The 17,191-nt window shown below is 34.2% G+C and overlaps 1 protein-coding gene across 3 annotated transcripts in view; it reads left to right on the top strand.

Annotated features, from left to right (window-relative positions):
* Nucleotides 1-17,191, top strand: part of KCNT2 (potassium sodium-activated channel subfamily T member 2) — a 336,723-nt gene that overhangs the window by 133,040 nt on the left and 186,492 nt on the right. For all 3 annotated transcript variants that reach the window (XM_040985195.1, XM_040985194.1, XM_040985193.1), the window contains exons 6-8: nt 746-820; nt 1,958-2,041; nt 5,754-5,848. In XM_040985195.1, the coding sequence (XP_040841129.1) occupies nt 746-820; nt 1,958-2,041; nt 5,754-5,848 (254 nt within the window). The remainder of the gene's footprint in view (nt 1-745; nt 821-1,957; nt 2,042-5,753; nt 5,849-17,191) is intronic.

The raw sequence follows: 17,191 nt of genomic DNA, 5'->3' as shown, positions 1-17,191 counted from the left end.
ATCTCTTGTTGCCTTCCCTAACACATTAGCAAGAAGTTGCAAGTGGAAAATTGAAGTAGAGCAGGCAGTATTTGAGCTGGCATTGTGTTATGTGTATCATTGCTTTTAAAAATATCTAGTTATTATTTTTATTGGAAAATCGTATGTACAGAGAAGAAGAAAGACAGAGGGCAAGATCTTCTTTCTATTGACTCACTCCCCAAGTGGCTGCAACGGCCTGAGCTGAGCTGAACTGAAGCCAGGAGATTGTGAGCTGGGTGAATGGAAGTTGTTCTAAGTACTGTTAAAGTTATCTTAGTTCTCTAAAGTTTCCCTAAATTCTGTTAAAGGATGCAAAAAAAAAAAAGGTAATATTATGAGCAGTGATTAACTTGCATGTATTTTCTGTGTGCTTTACAGTTAGTGACTATTATTTTAAAATTGAGATTGAATCACTTCAGAATAAAATCTTCAGATCTAGTTAATGTTTTGGTAACTTTTCTTCTATGACTTACTGCATGATTCCAAATTCATGTGCAATATTCATGGGCTAAGAATATTTGTCTTGCTAAATGTACTACAAAACAGAGAAGACAATCACCCGTAGAAAGACAACATTTAGAATTTGTAGCTTAATCTCTGTATAGTTACTTAGTGTTCTGTGGTTGTGAACTTCCTTACTGCCACAGAAACCGATTGTTGTCTTTCCCCCCTTAGTACAATTGATTGTAGTTCACTTTAATTTTTGTATATTCTTTCTCCAAAGGGAAACATCTGGGAACAGATTTTACGGATGCCCTTCATCTTGGAAATAATTAACGCAGTACCCTTCATTATTTCAGTGAGTCCAAAATACATTTATGTTTTTGTCATTGAACTTATGAGAAGTTTTAAATGTAAATAATGCTAAATAAAAGAGTAACAAATAAATTGATTTGGATTGGTCAGTATCATGCTACTAAGAAATGATTGAAAAACAGGATTGTGTAATTGTATGAAAAACCAAAGAGATTGAGAAAAATAGAAAAATGAGATATTTTCAGGAATATTATTGATGAGGTGCCATTTGAACAAATGTTAGTGTTGTCTGAAAAGGCTGGAAATTATTCTTGATTGTGTTTTGGATTTAAAAAAAAAAGTGGAGAACAGTGGATCTTAGATATTGATGAAGGTTTGCATACTGGGAATATGTTTATTTCTTGTTTCACTACAAGATTTACCAACTCTAATTCTGTCTTTAGTAGGAAAGTTGCCAAGAACTAGAGACAACCAGCAATTTGCTTCTTTATCAGAGTACTGTGTAGTGCCAATTTCACAATGATCCTATTAGTCCGCAGTCCTGTAAATACATAGCTCGGCAGTTTCTCATTTGCAAAATTAGATTTTGTTCTAAGTTTGATAGAGTTATAATAATGTCTGCTGGGTCATACTTTCTAGCACTTTACTTGAATTTGGGAAATGCTGACAATAAGCAATGTTATCTGAAGTTCTTGCTTACTTCTGACACTTGTTATAATTTGAGTGATTTGTCTCGAGGAACAGTTGCCATTAGATTAAATGACAAGCTAAGTAAACATAACTCCAATTGAACATAGTTCCTTAATGTCACTTAAAATGGTGAAATCCAAAGGAAATAAATGATACTGTTACTGAAACGGCTGTTTTCCTCTCATTCTTACTTATTCACTCAACTTAGAAGAAAGAGAGCCATTGTCTGTCATAACCTGTCATTCTATAAATGACATTCATTGAGAATTTACTATTTTCTATCTGTTTCTGCGTATTGTTGAACAGTAAGTTCAGTGATGAAAGGTCCTATTTGTTCCTTGTGTTTTGTTGATAGTGAGTAGAAGGTGTTTGTCACATTTTAAATCATTGCATTGTCTTTAATAATTATTTTTTGTATTATGTTTCATTTTCATTTGCTAGGCATAATTTTTTACATTGAGATAAAATTTAGTTTTGGTTTGTTTTCTAGATATTCTGGCCAGCCTTAAGGAATTTGTTTGTCCCAGTCTTTCTAAACTGTTGGCTGGCAAAGCATGCCTTGGAAAATATGATTGTAAGTATGATTATAAATATGGAAATATTTAAAAATTATTTACTACATAATTTTTATTGCTAGAGTGAAGAATAATTGTTTGGCATATAATTTTACACTTTCTTGTTTTGTGTTCTCTAACAAAGTATATGCTGATAGAATTTATGCAGTTTGTAATTATTCTTAATGTCTCATTTGAAGATATTTTGAAATAATTTATCAGTTTTATAATTTAATGTTCATGAAGATGAATCTTTTGGTAAACTAACGAGACATAATTAAAGTGATATGTAATGCAAATTCATAAAGTAAGAGACCCTGGGTATATTCCAGTGTGTATCTGCTGTATCTTAATAAGAATGAAAAAAAAACACACACACACACAAGAAAAACTCCTAAAATGTGTACACTAACATATAACTAACTATATTTGTGAGATCTTTTGATTTATCAAATAGCTCTTAATTATAGATAATACTCTCTCCCATGACTCTCAGTGGGGTTTTATGAGAACTCACATCAGAACTTAAAGTCATCTGTTGTACTTGGTTGCGCTGGATTGCAGGTGGGGTGTTAGGGTGGGTATAGGAAGCAGGCTAAGGAGGTAGAATGGGAGGTTATAACTGAGATCTAGGCTGCAGTAGCTTTTAATTCAAGGTTGAGCCTGTTTAGAAGACATGGGTTTCAGCATCTAAAAATAAGCTATAAGAAACTTTCTCATTCATTGCTTACATGTGTGCTATTGTGATATGTAACTAATGTAATCTCTACTAATACTTTCAATTACAAAATAAAATAAAACAAATATATTACTAGCTTTCAAGAGAATCAAATGGAATTATACTCATGCATTCATGTATATGTATATGTACAAATATAAATTGCACATATATTGTTCATGTAGTGTAATGTGTGTACATATAACATGTACACTTGATATAAAGAGCAAGAGCTACATATTACTGATTTTGTTGTATTTCAAATTACGCTTGTGTGAAGGGAAACTTGTTATTCTTGAAAGGCTTTTAAGCAGACGAGGCAAATGTTTTGGCCAGAAGTTATTTGGATAACATTTGCGTGTTCATAGCAACATGAATACTTCTAAACACGTAAACCAGGTGGAGTCCCTGGAGAGTACATGGCCAAAGTAGAAGACTGACTTGTGAAATGGTTTGTAGAAATGGTGGTCTAGCTTCATTGTCACAACTAATGCTGTTTGACCACATACATGTTGTCTAAATGGTTAATGAAAACAAAAACAAAAACAAATAAACAAATAAACCCCGCAAAACAAAACACAGAATGAAGGGGACTTATTTGTCACTGTGCCATTAGTTGATTGGTTGTTACGGAAAAAAGACCTAGGTATCCTTAATCAGTCATTGAGGGGAAATTGTTTTTTTTTTCTGCAATGCTAATTTAGAATTCATTTTAAAATTTCTTTTACAAAATTTTGTTATTTCAAGTTTTCATTATACAGTTTTGCAGCCCATTTGGGCTTCCTCACTTTCCTCACTACCCATCCTCCCTCACCACCGCCATTTTCCCCCATGTTTTTGCAATTATGTAGTCCTTTATCTAGAGGCACAACTCCAACATTCTGCTACTTATGAGAAAACATGATATTGAAATTATAGGTAACGAAATTGTACAGTATCAAATTATCAAGATGTGCTTAAAAGTTTCCATTTCTTTTTAAAACCATTTTATTTATTTTCACTTTACTTTTCGGGCAGAGAAAGAGAGGGGGGGACAGATAATTGGACAGAGAGATCTTTTATCAGCTAATTTACTTCTCAAATGTCGCAAGGGTCAGGACTTGGCCAAGCTGCAGCCAAGGACCTGGAAATAATCTGGGCCTCTCATGTGGGTAGAAGGGACACCAGAATTGGAACCATCACTTTCTTCCTACTAAGAAGCGCAGTAGCAAGGAGCTGTGTGGAAAGGCGGTGTGGCAGGGCTTGAACCAGGCACTCTCAGTGGGATTGGGGCGTCCACAGTGGCATCTCAACTACTACTACAATTCCCACCCTTCAACTTTATTTCTAAATTTCGATTTTCCAGTTTTCACCGGAGGCTGACTTTTTATATCTTACTGCTCATTTAACACTTCTGCTGTAAGAAACAGGATGGGAGAAGAAATTCCAAATAATTAAATTCATTGTTTTCATGACAGTTCTGGCTAAATGTGTAGTAAAGAAAGAAAAATAATGGTTCATTGAGTTTTTAAAAAAAGTTCGTGAATTATTTATTTCATGTCCTACTAATTTTAAGGGTTTCAAACTTACATTGTAAAAACTTCGAGATGAACAGAAATTATAAATTTACACGTCTTTAGATCAATTAGATACACTAAACACAGGAAGTAATTTATATATTTTTAGTACTTTTGAAGCAAAAATATGCCTGTGTATTATCATAATAAAAATACATTTTGTATCAATAATAAAATTAAAATTTCTTGTTATATACTAATATAGTGATTAAATTTCTAGGCTATTAAATAAATACTGGATCGTATGTCTGAGAGTTATGTTGTTTGATGTAAAATCATATGACTAAGGGGACAGCATTGTGGGAGTGCATGTACAGTCAGCACCTGTAATGCCAGCATTTTATGTGAATTCCAGTTGGAGTCCCATCTGCTCCATTTCTGATTCAGTTCCCGACTAGTGACCTGGGAAAGTAGCAATATATGACCCAAGTCCTTGGAGAGACCCAGAAAAAGCCCCTAACCCCTGACTTCAGCTGGTCATTGTAGCCATGTGGGAAGTGAACTAACAGATAGAAGATTTTCTCTCTCTATGTTTCCTTCCTGTCTCTGTTTCTATAGCTGTGATGTTCTGATAAATATATAAACCTTCTAAAAATAAAACTATATTACTGAATATTACTTTTTGTGTAAAGAAGTTGATGTATAAACTTAGAAGCATATACTTCCGAGTTTTACCAAATTGCTTCCAAAAATTCACTAATAAACTACATGCACGGTATCTTAAGTGAGTGATCTGTTTTTCAAAATTATGCGACATTGAATATTACTAATTTTGATGTCAGTTGGAAGGAAAAAAATCTTAAGCCAAGGATTATTAATGCTAATGAATTTGAACTTCCAAAAGTATGTTCATATGCTATTTTTACAATGTTTATAAAACATTACCTGGCCTACATTATGTTACTAAAGATAAAGAACATTTGACTCTTTTTGACCCAGCTATTACTTCCTTTTTTAATATGTCCTATTACTTTTTGATGTTTTGAAATTATAGTTGTTGAGCTTTGCTCATGCTTGCTGTATTGGGCTTCAGGGGAATCAGTGTATAATCTCTGTCAGTGCTTTTGTGGTCTTCCTGGAATGCCATCTTTGTAGCATGAAGGCGATAGCAAGTTTTGTTTGATTCAGGCAAAAATAGATATAAGAATACTCCTAAACGTTTTGAAAATGGAATTAAAAATTTTAAATTTAATGCATAGTTTGATCATAATAAAAATTCCCATGAACTTTTGGATGACCTCCAGATATGCTTGGATTGCCAGGTTTTTTTCATTGAAATAATTGTTTTCATTTTTCACATTTTGAAGACTCTTGTATGCTACTCTGTCCATTTAAAATAATGTATCAGGTATACTCAATAGCTGAAATATAATGCATGATAATACATATAATCAAAACTCATGAATACTGTGCACTTATCAAAATTTCCAATATGCCTTTTCTGTGTTTTTTTTTTAGAATGATCTGCACAGAGCCATTCAACGTACACAGTCTGCAATGTTTAATCAAGTTTTGATTTTAATATCTACTTTACTCTGCCTTATCTTCACCTGGTAAGGTTACTCCTACCAGCATATTAATTGTATTTCTTTATTTATAGTTTCTAAAAGAAACCACAGCATGGACAAAGTTTGCTTAAATTTTGGCTGGAATAACTAAACATTAACCAGAAAGTGCAGTGGGTCACCAACAGAAGGAAGGAGGCAGCACATGTACCATTTGTCACAGCTGTTTACTGCATTTCTAACATAGCGAGTGCTGTAGCCAGACAAGTCACAGGGATTTGTACTGCATGCCACCGTTGTCAAACAAGAAATTTTTCTTCAAACACTGACATCACGTTGCCCTCATGTTTGTTTGTTCCTCAAAGCAGAAACACTGTTGACGAAACTGTCATTGCCCATCATTGTCTGCCTGTGGCTGTCTCTGTGATGTCTCCGTGTGTGATCAGGCAGGAGCGAGGGCAGGCCCCTTGACACGGCCAGAAAAGACCTGGCACTTGATGATAAAGCAGTGTTTTCTCTTTCAGAAGGTCATGCTTTGATGATTTGTAATGGTCCAGTGTGCACACATGGAGGGGGTAATACGGATCCTCTTGCAAAAATGTGAAAATTAAGGAACAATATTTGTTTTTCAAGAGTCTTAGATATTGTGTATAATTGTTCTGAGACCTGTTTTTGCCCTTGTTGTTGAAAAGAAAAAGCTCATTAAAAAGTTTTGAAAAAGGAAGATGTCACACACATGTTAGTGAAGTGAACTAAATCAAAATAGAGCCACAAACAGATATGGACATGTAGGTAGGAAAACTATCTATTAGTGGTGTACAGTGAGTGTCATTATTAAGTGGATTTCAGATATATTTACTGTATAATTATATAGACATATATGATACATACATATGGGATATTTAAAATCTTTGAATGCAAAATGTTCACTTAAAACGATTTGACTTTTTTTAACCTTTCAAAAATGATCTTGATAGTTATAAATGTTTAGCTGCATAAATGTGAAATACCGATAGTAATGAATTCACTTATGTCACTAAAAAATTCTTAATTTAAATAATGACATAATTTCGGCAATAGAAACTCATATCTTATTTAAAGAAAAATATTTTAAATATTTATATATATAGTCATGGCTCATATGAGGTACATATATACTGATTCTTTCAATGTTGGAAAATACAAAAAGCAAAAATAATGACTTCTAAATGAAATGTGATAATCTGTTAAAATAATTTTATTGAACAGGGAATTAAACAGTTAATTCCATAATCTGTTTGCTTCTTGCATTTTTACCAGGAGGCATGTTATCACAGTAAATTTTTGTTTAAGATAGTCTTTTCTTTGCACCTACTTTCTCGGTCGTACTTTTATGTTTTTTCTACTTTGTATATTTTTTTAATTTTTAAAGAAAGCAGCTAGAGAGATTTTGCCACTTTCTTATGCAAAGCATTGCAGCAATGACAGAAAAGTTTTCCTTGTTAGTAAATTTCCAATATGTTATTAATTGATCATAGAAATGATTTCTGTTTCATTGTTTATTTTGCTTGCTATTCTAGTGTCTGGTTTGGGTGTGTGTGTGTGTGTGTGTTTGTGTGTTTGGTTGTGTGTGTGTATTCCAGTCACGAGAGAATAGATGCCATTTAACGATACAGCTGTCACCAATATTTGGATATATTTCTCAATTTTTACTATTAAAATTAATATATAAAATGTTACATGTTATTACTCTCATGGACATGAATAGATTTTTCAGTTATAACATCTAAAATGGAGAAACTGGGCTTTTATTTCTTCGTGTAATCTCTAACATTATAGGGAATCATCATCAGGTGTGCTCATCATCTCAAGATTCAGTAAGGTCTAATTCACCAGCATAAGTACAGTTTTGTACAGAGGAATCTGTTAACAGTGTTAGACTAGTAATAATATTCCATAAAGTTGGCTTTTAAGTGGGACTTATGTATTTATTTGAAAGCCAGGGTTACATAGAGAGAGAGAGCAAAAAACAGAAAGAGAAAATTTTCTATCTCTTGTCTCTCCCCGCTTGGCCCCGTCATGCAGAAGCTGGTGGCTTCTCCCAGGTCTCTGCTTGGGTGGCAGGGGCCCGAGGACGTGACCTTCCACTGCTTTCCAGGTCATTACGAGGGTTGTAGGCCAAAGGTGGAGCATCTGGGACTCAATGTGGCGCCCATGTGGGATGCCTTCAGTACACTACCTAAAATATTTTCGCCAGGAAACGTGGGAAACATTTTGTTCCACTACAATACATTCAGTTCCTCTCCACTCCCTTATTCTTTTTGAATTAATTTCCTCTAGTCATTTCCACGAAGTCAAAGATGCTGCAATACCTTTCTGTAAGTTGATTTGATACTTTAAATTTGGAATCTGTCATTTTGATCCACGCTAGTCATATATCATTGCAGAAATGGACATTTTCTTTCCAACCTGAACTGTAACAGAAGAATTCCTTCGATTATAGCTCCCTATTATGCTGAATTGCTAGTTCTTAATGTTATATCAGAGACCAAGACAGTCAGAGCCTGAGTTTAATATGCACTTGCACTTGCTGCCGGAAGATTTAGGGATTAGTATTTGGATAAATTGGGTACAATCTATTCTGTATCTCACAATCTGGAAATTACCTGTTTTATGAAGCTGCTATATGGCTTTAAGTGTCTCTTCTCTACATCATTATTAATATTACAAAGAGCTCTCATTAAGCATCTGTCTGTAAGAGACACTTGCTCGGTGCCAGGCTGAAATAAAAATTAAGCTGTTGACCCACTCTCTACAGAGGGAATGTGCTCTGAATGGTGGTTTCCTGTCACTGCAATGGAATTGGACAAATCTGTGCTCATATTGGCTGTGCATCCCTCTTGATCAGTACCACACACTTGGAAGACAGCTGGGAATTGTGATTCATCCCGTGTCTCTGAAACAAAGCAGAGTAAACTGGTGCATCCGGGAGTGAAGCGCCTGACTTTAGCTTAATTATCATCATATTCTACCCAATATTAAGTACTATAATTTATAATGCTTCTAATTTTAAACTGATAGACATTTTGCAACTACTTTGTTCAAAACTTAGTTTGGTTGAGTTAATATGAAGGCTTACATATTTTCGTAACATTTCATTGAATTATAACAGATATGTTACATTAATGTATATTTTTTGTTTTAATTAAATGTAAAAATTCATGTGATCTGTCATTTAAGGAGAAAATAATTAGGCTGTTTAATATTTGATCTAGGTAACTATTATTAACATGGTTAAGTACATATTTGCAATATTCTTATGCATTAACACATGCTGGAGTGCTCAGGTTCTTGACCTCTGACTAGCCTTACACCTCATGACAGTAAATAGCACATTGAAGGTTGAGAGTGAGAAGTACTGTAGTTTGGGGTGAGGGAAGTGTTACAACATAACCTGATGGTGTGAATTGTCACTGTCATTTTATAAATATAACAGTAGTAATAATACCACTCACTAAAACATAGTTTGAAATTAGAATTCTGTGTCAGCCAAGCAATTTTTGATTTGTGACAGAAGTATATAATTTTCAGACGTGAGAATACTCAGAGAAACTAGCGTTTAAAATTGTTATTACCTGTCCAGCCCTTTACTGAGAACTTTACATGTGCTAAGTGATTTGATCTTTTAAATTATTTACTTATTTTTATTGGAAAGGCAGATTTACAGACAGAAGGAGCAGGAGAGAGGGAGAAAGAGTGAAAGAGATTTTTATGAGATTTTAAAACCAAAATTTACACTGGATATGAAGTTACATATGGTTAAAAGTTTTTTCTTTTCCCCTTCCTCATTTTTGCATTGGGTTAAATGCTTGTAGTGGACCTTTTCTAGAAGCAAAGCAAGCTAGAAAAATTTAGAAAATGTGGAAGGATAATGCAATATAGCACAAAATATTACTGACAGCCTACCTGACTTTCGTGATAAATTAATCACTTACTAAAATAATGATGATAGTGTAGGTAACATCTGTATCAATCAAATACTTACATATACTGTGAGCTAAACATTTTCAAACATGTGTTTTGGCAGTGCCCCTTAAAATTCTCTCTTTTCGTCCTTAAGCTTTATCCTGTAGTCCTAACTCTCAAGGCCAGAGTATGGGATTCCATAAAGCTGATGTTTGAAGATTGTTGCTTTTGACAAGTATAGTATTAAAACTCCTACAACTTTTCAATTAAATCTTCTCCATTGAAATAACTCCCAAGAGTTACTCACCTGTCCCTTGTTAACAAGAACTTTCAGACCAATCAAATTTTGACTGTTACCTTTGTCTCCAGATCACTTGTGAGAGAAAAGTGATTTAATTACATTGCTGAATGTGTTTCTAAGTGTCAGCTCCTGTATGGCACACATAAACAAAGCAATCACATCCTAGGAGGGGTACCTTCCACATGCCATCATGCTTTTTCATTTTTCACTATATTTTAGTGCTTTTATTGTATTTCTTTCTTTGATTTTTTTGCCTTTTTTTTGACTGCCATGTGATCTAAATCTTGTTCCTGGGTTGAAGTGTGCTCATCTCCCGCTGTCTTGAAATCTCAACATCTTAAGTTACTTTATGTTCCAGGGGACACTTATGTGTTAGGCACATTGCAGAAAAGAAAAGAAAATGAGTATTTGCAACAGTGTAATTGGGATTCACTCAATAAATGCCAAAGTGCCAATTGTGGGCTTATTCAGAGCTAGCGTTTGAATTACCCACATGAGATGAAAGTGCTAGATGGTCTCTACCCAGAGTTCCATTACTGATTGAGTTTTTCCAGCAAACATGGTTACCCATGGCATGCACATGGAGTCTGCAGGATAATGAAGGCTGTTTGCTTATGTCAGCTGACTCTTTCCCTTTGAAAACACTTTGCTCTACAATTTGACCTTTACTGAGGAGTGAAGAAGTTTACGGTCTCAAATAAATGTTTTCTTTATATATCATGCCATAGTTTTTAAAGCTTGTATTATTAAATGTGTAGATAGAGTTTTAAAGGGAACAAATCTTAAAACACACAGATTGATCAATGTACCTTTGTTTATATATCTATATCTAAAAAATGGCTTATGTGCACATAAATGACCTATTTTTTCAGGTGTTTTTAATTAGTTTGTTAGCTTATATCAGAAGAACATATGATATTTGTTCATTGGTGATTGGCTTGTTTCACAGAATATAAGGGTCTATAGTTAAAACAATTTTGTGCAAATGATAGAATTTCATTTTTTAAGTCAACATTTAAGCAAAATACAAAACAACATGTAGGTAAACGTGTGTGTGTTTAGTAGATGAATTGCATAATGGAGACCAGCATACTGGGTAGTCAATATGTCTCAGAATGAATCTCTACACCCAAATAAAATGAGGACTGCCAATGAAACTGTTTAATATATCTTGAATATATGGTACTAGATTTTCACCATTGCCTATACCTACAAGGTTATGCTACAGTTAAACAACAGAATGTTGGATTTGTGACTCACTGAAGGACTATTCTATTCTAACAGCATGTAGGAAAATGGTAGGATGGAGAATAGGAAAGAAGGATTGAGTAGGTGGAAGGGGGAATCACTATACCCACAAAGCCATGTCATGGAAAATAGTAATTTAAAAAAGTTAACTAAAAATAAAATTAAAAAATGAAAATGTTCAGATATTGTCTTAGAATTATGCAACACTGAAATTACTTTGTATGGATTTGTGTTGAAGAAAATAGGAATGCTTTGTGAAGAAACATATCACAATAGATTCTTAAATTCAATATTCTTTATGAGATTATTTTGAAATATTTTTAAAAGTTTTTTCTGAAAAATACCTATTCTATCTTTGAAGATATATATCTTATATCCTTGTAGAAATATTTTTATATCTTTGAGAAAATTATATACATTGTATATAATTGATTTACATTCTTTTAACACTTGAAGTATATTCTTTCTATAATGTCTCAGTATCAATATTTCTCCATTTTAACATCAGTTTTAATTTTGAAAGAGTAGAAAACCTTTTTTTTTTCTCTGCAAGGGTTCATTTGGATACTTATCATTCATGAACCAAACAGTATTATCAACATAAAAATTACTTTCTTGTAGATTTATTGAATTTCATTTCCAGCTAGTGGTTGCCTTGGTGGGCTCAGATCAAATGATTTTACAGATCTTGTATGGCCCATGGGGCAGATATTCCCCACCCCTTCATGAAACTTCCAGAATGCAAATGTCATATGCCTATATATTTGAATATATTAACAAGAAGGTACAACATTGTACTAGTCTACAGCGGACCCACTTGCAGGTTTAGTCTCAGGTGGTGTGTGAGGTCACGAGTCTTGCTCTAGTTCCATTTCCCTCTGTGAATCACGTGTTCTGAACGCTTGGCCTGCATTGAGTCATATGCATCTGAGTTCCCTGGGCTCCATTTTCTGATTCTGGTTCTTAGGGTTGCTAAGAATGCTCTGGGTCTTTCACTGCTCTGAGTGGTTCACTTGGAGGCTGTGTCTCACCTTACCTGTCAAGCAGCAAGTGCACACTGACTTCTGGGTCAGGGCAGTCGTCTCAGTGAGTTTTGTTAAGTGCAATGGGTAAAAAACCTTGACTGAAAATATTTGGCTTAGCAGTTGGTAACTAGATGTCTCCACTTTGGCTCAGACTGTGCTCTCATTCTTTCCTGTTGATCATGTGCGTTCCATGCAGGCTGTTGTCTTCTTTTGTCTATTATTGTGAAATTTCTTGATTTACATCCTAATGACAACTTTTTCTCATAACAGAGTAAGCATTATACTTGCTCTTTGGTATAATAGGAGAAAATAAAAACTGTGCTCAAATTATGATTATGACATATTCATACTTAATTCACTGAGTATGACCTCATATCATTGAACTGTTCAATGTGCGGTATAAAATATGCAATCATGGATAATAATGTAATGTAGAATTTTTGTGGAAAACTCTGAATCCATATATAATTATTACTTAGTAGAAAACGTAATTCAGTGCCTTAGGAAATAAACTTATTATCATTGTATATGCTAGTGCAATATTAGTATTTTGTTTTTGTTTTATTATGTTTACCTGAGAAAGGTACACTATAGATCTTTTCTAAATCAACTCCATTTTTTAGCATGGGGAGACAGGGTGATTCGATTTTATCATAAGCCATCCCGCAGAAAGTATATAACAAATGTGTGTTGAATCTTATTGAATAAAGAGGATGGGTAACAGTTTTGTTGGGACATATTTCACTTTTGATTGTAAAATAAGTTGAGAAACACATTTCTTCTGTTGTAATAAAAGGCATTATTTTCAGGAAGTATTTAGCAATACTGTTAATTGTACTTATATCTTCTTTAGCATACACTCATGTATACATTTATCTTTACATAATGACTGCTCTGTCAAAGGCTTTTAGGTACATTTTATGTAAGATGTTGCTGGTATACTTAAGTCATTCAGCAGGTATGTTAGGCCCTTGATGTGTGTCTTACAATAATTTGGTTTGCACAGGAATGTTTTTCATGGATTACATTAGGAGTAAGTATTGTATGTTTAGTATGAAGACAGAGATGATGAACTACACAGAAAATAAAATTTAGTTAATCTAATGATTTATTCATGTAGTTACCAGGGGAAACAAGACATAAATAGATAAGAACTCCATTTCAAACTTTATTTATTATAAAGAACACCTTGTCATCTAAAAACCAAACAAAAAAATCTACAACTGTTGAAGAAAAGCATGTTTGATTTTCAGATGTATAAAGCATTCATAAAAATGAAGTATGTAATAGTGGTTTCATCTAATGGAGTACATAGAACTGTATTATTTTAATTTCTTATATGATGGAAAAATATTAAGATCTAGAAGCATTCATTAAAATGAAATTAAATTAAACAAGGTAATTTAGCAAGTAAACTCATTAGTGTAAAGAAAGTAGATTATGAAACATACATTTAATTCAAAGAAAGAGTGTGCTCTGCTTAAACTATAGTGCTCAAAGTGGTAGAAAGAATTCGGGGTTCTACCTGACATACCCCTTTACTGTTCCATTCCCAGTACCAGTTTCCATTTGTCCATTCCTCCAAAGTAGAGCAAGAAAGTGCCAGAGGAAAGATCATGGGTCACTTCCTGTTATTCAAGAGCTACCAGAGCCCAACTGTAGAATAAAGGCATTTGAATGAGGACAGAATGAATCAGAGATTCCAAGGGTGAGAAGGACCTGAATGACCTGTATCCAGAAGGAAAAGAAACATAGTTTATCCAACAACTGCAGGGCATGGAAAGCCCACAACCAGAGGGAGCCTTTGAGTGGTTTCTGTCTAGAATCTCTGCTGCTTCACAGCTGATTGCTGTCACAGGAAACTCTAACAAACCTGGACTTCTGAGCTGCTTCTGTGTTCCTGTCTTACACCACTGTAACACAGAGCCTATCCTAAAGTCCAGTGACAAGATAGTTGAAGAACAGAGCCGAGTGTGAAGATAAGCAGATATGGAACTGAGAGCACACATCCAATTGCCTGTGCATGGATTGTCTCATGGATCAGTTGCATGGCAAGAAAAGGAGAAAGTGTGAGTGATGTCAGTCTGGAGAGAGTAGAGCGCTACAGAACCGGAATGCAGGCCTGGGCTACAATGTGTAATACAAGTTGTTGATGATGACTCATATAAGGAGAAATAAGGGCACAATGCCATTGGTCATCATTGTCGTTCCTGGAAAGAGGAGTTACTAGTTTTCAAAAAATCTTCCTTAGAATTCCTCTCATAGACTGCTGACAGCAATGAAATAATGCAGTAGAGCCTGAGTGGTTGTTGTATTTAAAAGGCACCTTAGGTGCCTTTTAAGCATTTTGCAAATGCTGAAGTACATGCTTACATAGAACAAGAGGATTTATACAGAACCATGTCAAGTCTGAGTGAGTTTAAATCTAAGTGGATATTTTACCAGAGAATTAAATGCTATGTGGGAATATTTTCTATCATGAAATTAGGATAACCATCTTGAAAAACCTAAGTAAAACATCCATAGCAAAACCTAGGTAATAATGGAAAGGAATACAGAAAAATATACAAATGAAATAGCATTACAGTAATTTATATGGAAGGATTTATATAGTACAGAAAAGATACTCTATGTTTTGATCAAACACATAAAAGCAAAGGCAAAAGAGTAACAACAAAATGAAAGAAGAAACACTAGCACTGGTGAATAGAAGCAATAATAAGCAACAAAATAAAATATGTCAGCGTCTCTGTCTTCCAAATGTGAAGGAGCTGGATTTTCTGATTCCAAAAAGGAGAGTAAAACTTAGAAGTTAAGATGCAGGGAGAGAGAAGGAGAAGCAGAAATACTAGTTCTTAGGCCTCATGGACTCCAGGAAGGAGGAAATAAAGGATTGACCTAAAGTTGTAGCAAGAAGTGGGCAGTGATTTGACAAGGAGACTAACAGTCTGGTAACATGTGAGATGTGAGGAATGTATTAAAGGGAATACATTCCTCTAAAGGGAGGCACTGAGCTTGCTTTTGGGGAAAGTGAATGATATGGTCATGTGCAATAATTGAGAAATCTGGACAGGAAAGTTAAAAAAGGAGGGAAATTGAAATTTCTGTTGTGTTTGTGATGCTCTAGAGAGTTCCACATGGATGTGATGAATAGTCCTTTGACTGTAGGAGACTGAAGTTCAACAGGAGAGTGGAACGTATGCATGCAAATGTGCTCATCAGCAAATGCTCCATCATCAAGGTCGGGACTAGCAGGGGTATCTGGGAACTGACAGTGTGGAATCTGGTTGAAAACAAAGCAGAACCCAAAGCTGAAAGGGCACAGGAGGCATTGCTGAGGCTTGATGGTACATCCTGGAAGGGCTCCAGTCTTCATTCACCTGTGAGTTTGAAAAGAGTTGGCCAGTAAATATGTGAAGCAAAAACATGCAAAAATGGAATGAGAACTGATAAAAATAAAATTTTAACAGGATTTTATAAAGTATCGTATTACTAAAATGGATCCAAGAATATTTTATTTTCCACTTCTTGAACATAAGCCTTTTCTAACCCATCCAACCCAGATGGCTGTCTATTTTAAGCCTTAGTCAATGTGAGAGCTTTCATAGTACATTTTTATTATTGTCAAAGTGTTTTCCTACCACCAAGCAATCAATTACATCTTCTTTTAAAAACACCGTGAACTCTTCGTCTCTTTTAAAAAAATCCTTACTTTATCATTCTGTTTCCCATGAAGTTTTCAGTTATTTAACCGCTTGAATTTCTTAGACATTTTTTTTTTTGCCTTGAATTCTGTTTTAGAATTCTTACACTCAGGATCAAGACTCACTACTCATCTTTTCATAATTTCTTGTTAGTAAGTTCTCCAAATTATTGCATCTCATTTGAGCTTACGCTCTTTTGTACCTCAAATCTTTGCCAATGTATTGCAAGAATTTTGACTCTAATTGTTGAGAAATTATACTAACATTGTTCTTTTACAATATTGGTGACCTAAACTAATGCATCTCTCCCCCACAAGTTTTACTAAATATCATGAATATCTTGCTTTGGAATTACTATACAGAATATCTCTATTTCCCAAATACCCAGGCTCATTTCATTACTTAATACTCTTTTTACGGTTCCTTTGTGTTAGCCTATTGGGTGATATTTATGGTAGATGTTTGTTACAACTTTATATAGAATTTTTTTGTATTTATTTTTAGGTTCTCATTTTCTAACAAATGGATTTTAGGATGTTTTAAATATCTCATTTGAATTTCATGTGAGCTTGTTCTCTCGAGTGTGCCTACTGTGAAGGTGAAAACCACTTTCATTCCCTGCTTTATAATTATCTTTCATCTTGACCAAGGAGAGCACTCAGTTTTCTTTTCTAAAACCCAAATGTTCCCTGAGTGCTTTAACATTTCTCCCTAGGATAATTTTTGTTACTTTGTTTGCCTTTCTGTAAATCTTTTCTATTTTGCAACCATAAATTCAATCAGTGGCCTGTGCTGAATAGCCATAAAGATCAAGATAATTCATAGAAAATCATTTTGTAAATTATAGGGCACTGTTAAACAATTAAGTAGCCTTTTTCTTTGCATAATTTTTGGGAAAGATTTCTAATTTGGCAAAAACATTACTAGTCTTTTACCTGTCACAGGGTTGTGTATATATTGGAGATAGCTTAACACACTCTTTTTTTGAAAATGGAATGGAAAGATAAGTGGGTATAATTTTCTTGTAATTTATGTAAGGCTTTTCATAATTCTCAGTGCGTGAACTTTTTGCTTTAAGTATGGATTTTAAAAATGTTTTTTTTTTGTCCTCCAGTTGATTTCCTCTGTTCATGTCCTGTTCCTTGATGACGGCAAGGTGATTGCTTTA

The sequence above is a fragment of the Ochotona curzoniae genome, unplaced genomic scaffold (genome assembly GCF_017591425.1).
Source record: "Ochotona curzoniae isolate NIBS_2020 unplaced genomic scaffold, NIBS_Ocur_1.0 contig_430, whole genome shotgun sequence".
In the NCBI taxonomy this organism is placed as follows: Eukaryota; Metazoa; Chordata; class Mammalia; order Lagomorpha; family Ochotonidae; genus Ochotona; species Ochotona curzoniae.
This window is presented reverse-complemented; position numbering and strand designations above follow the sequence as displayed.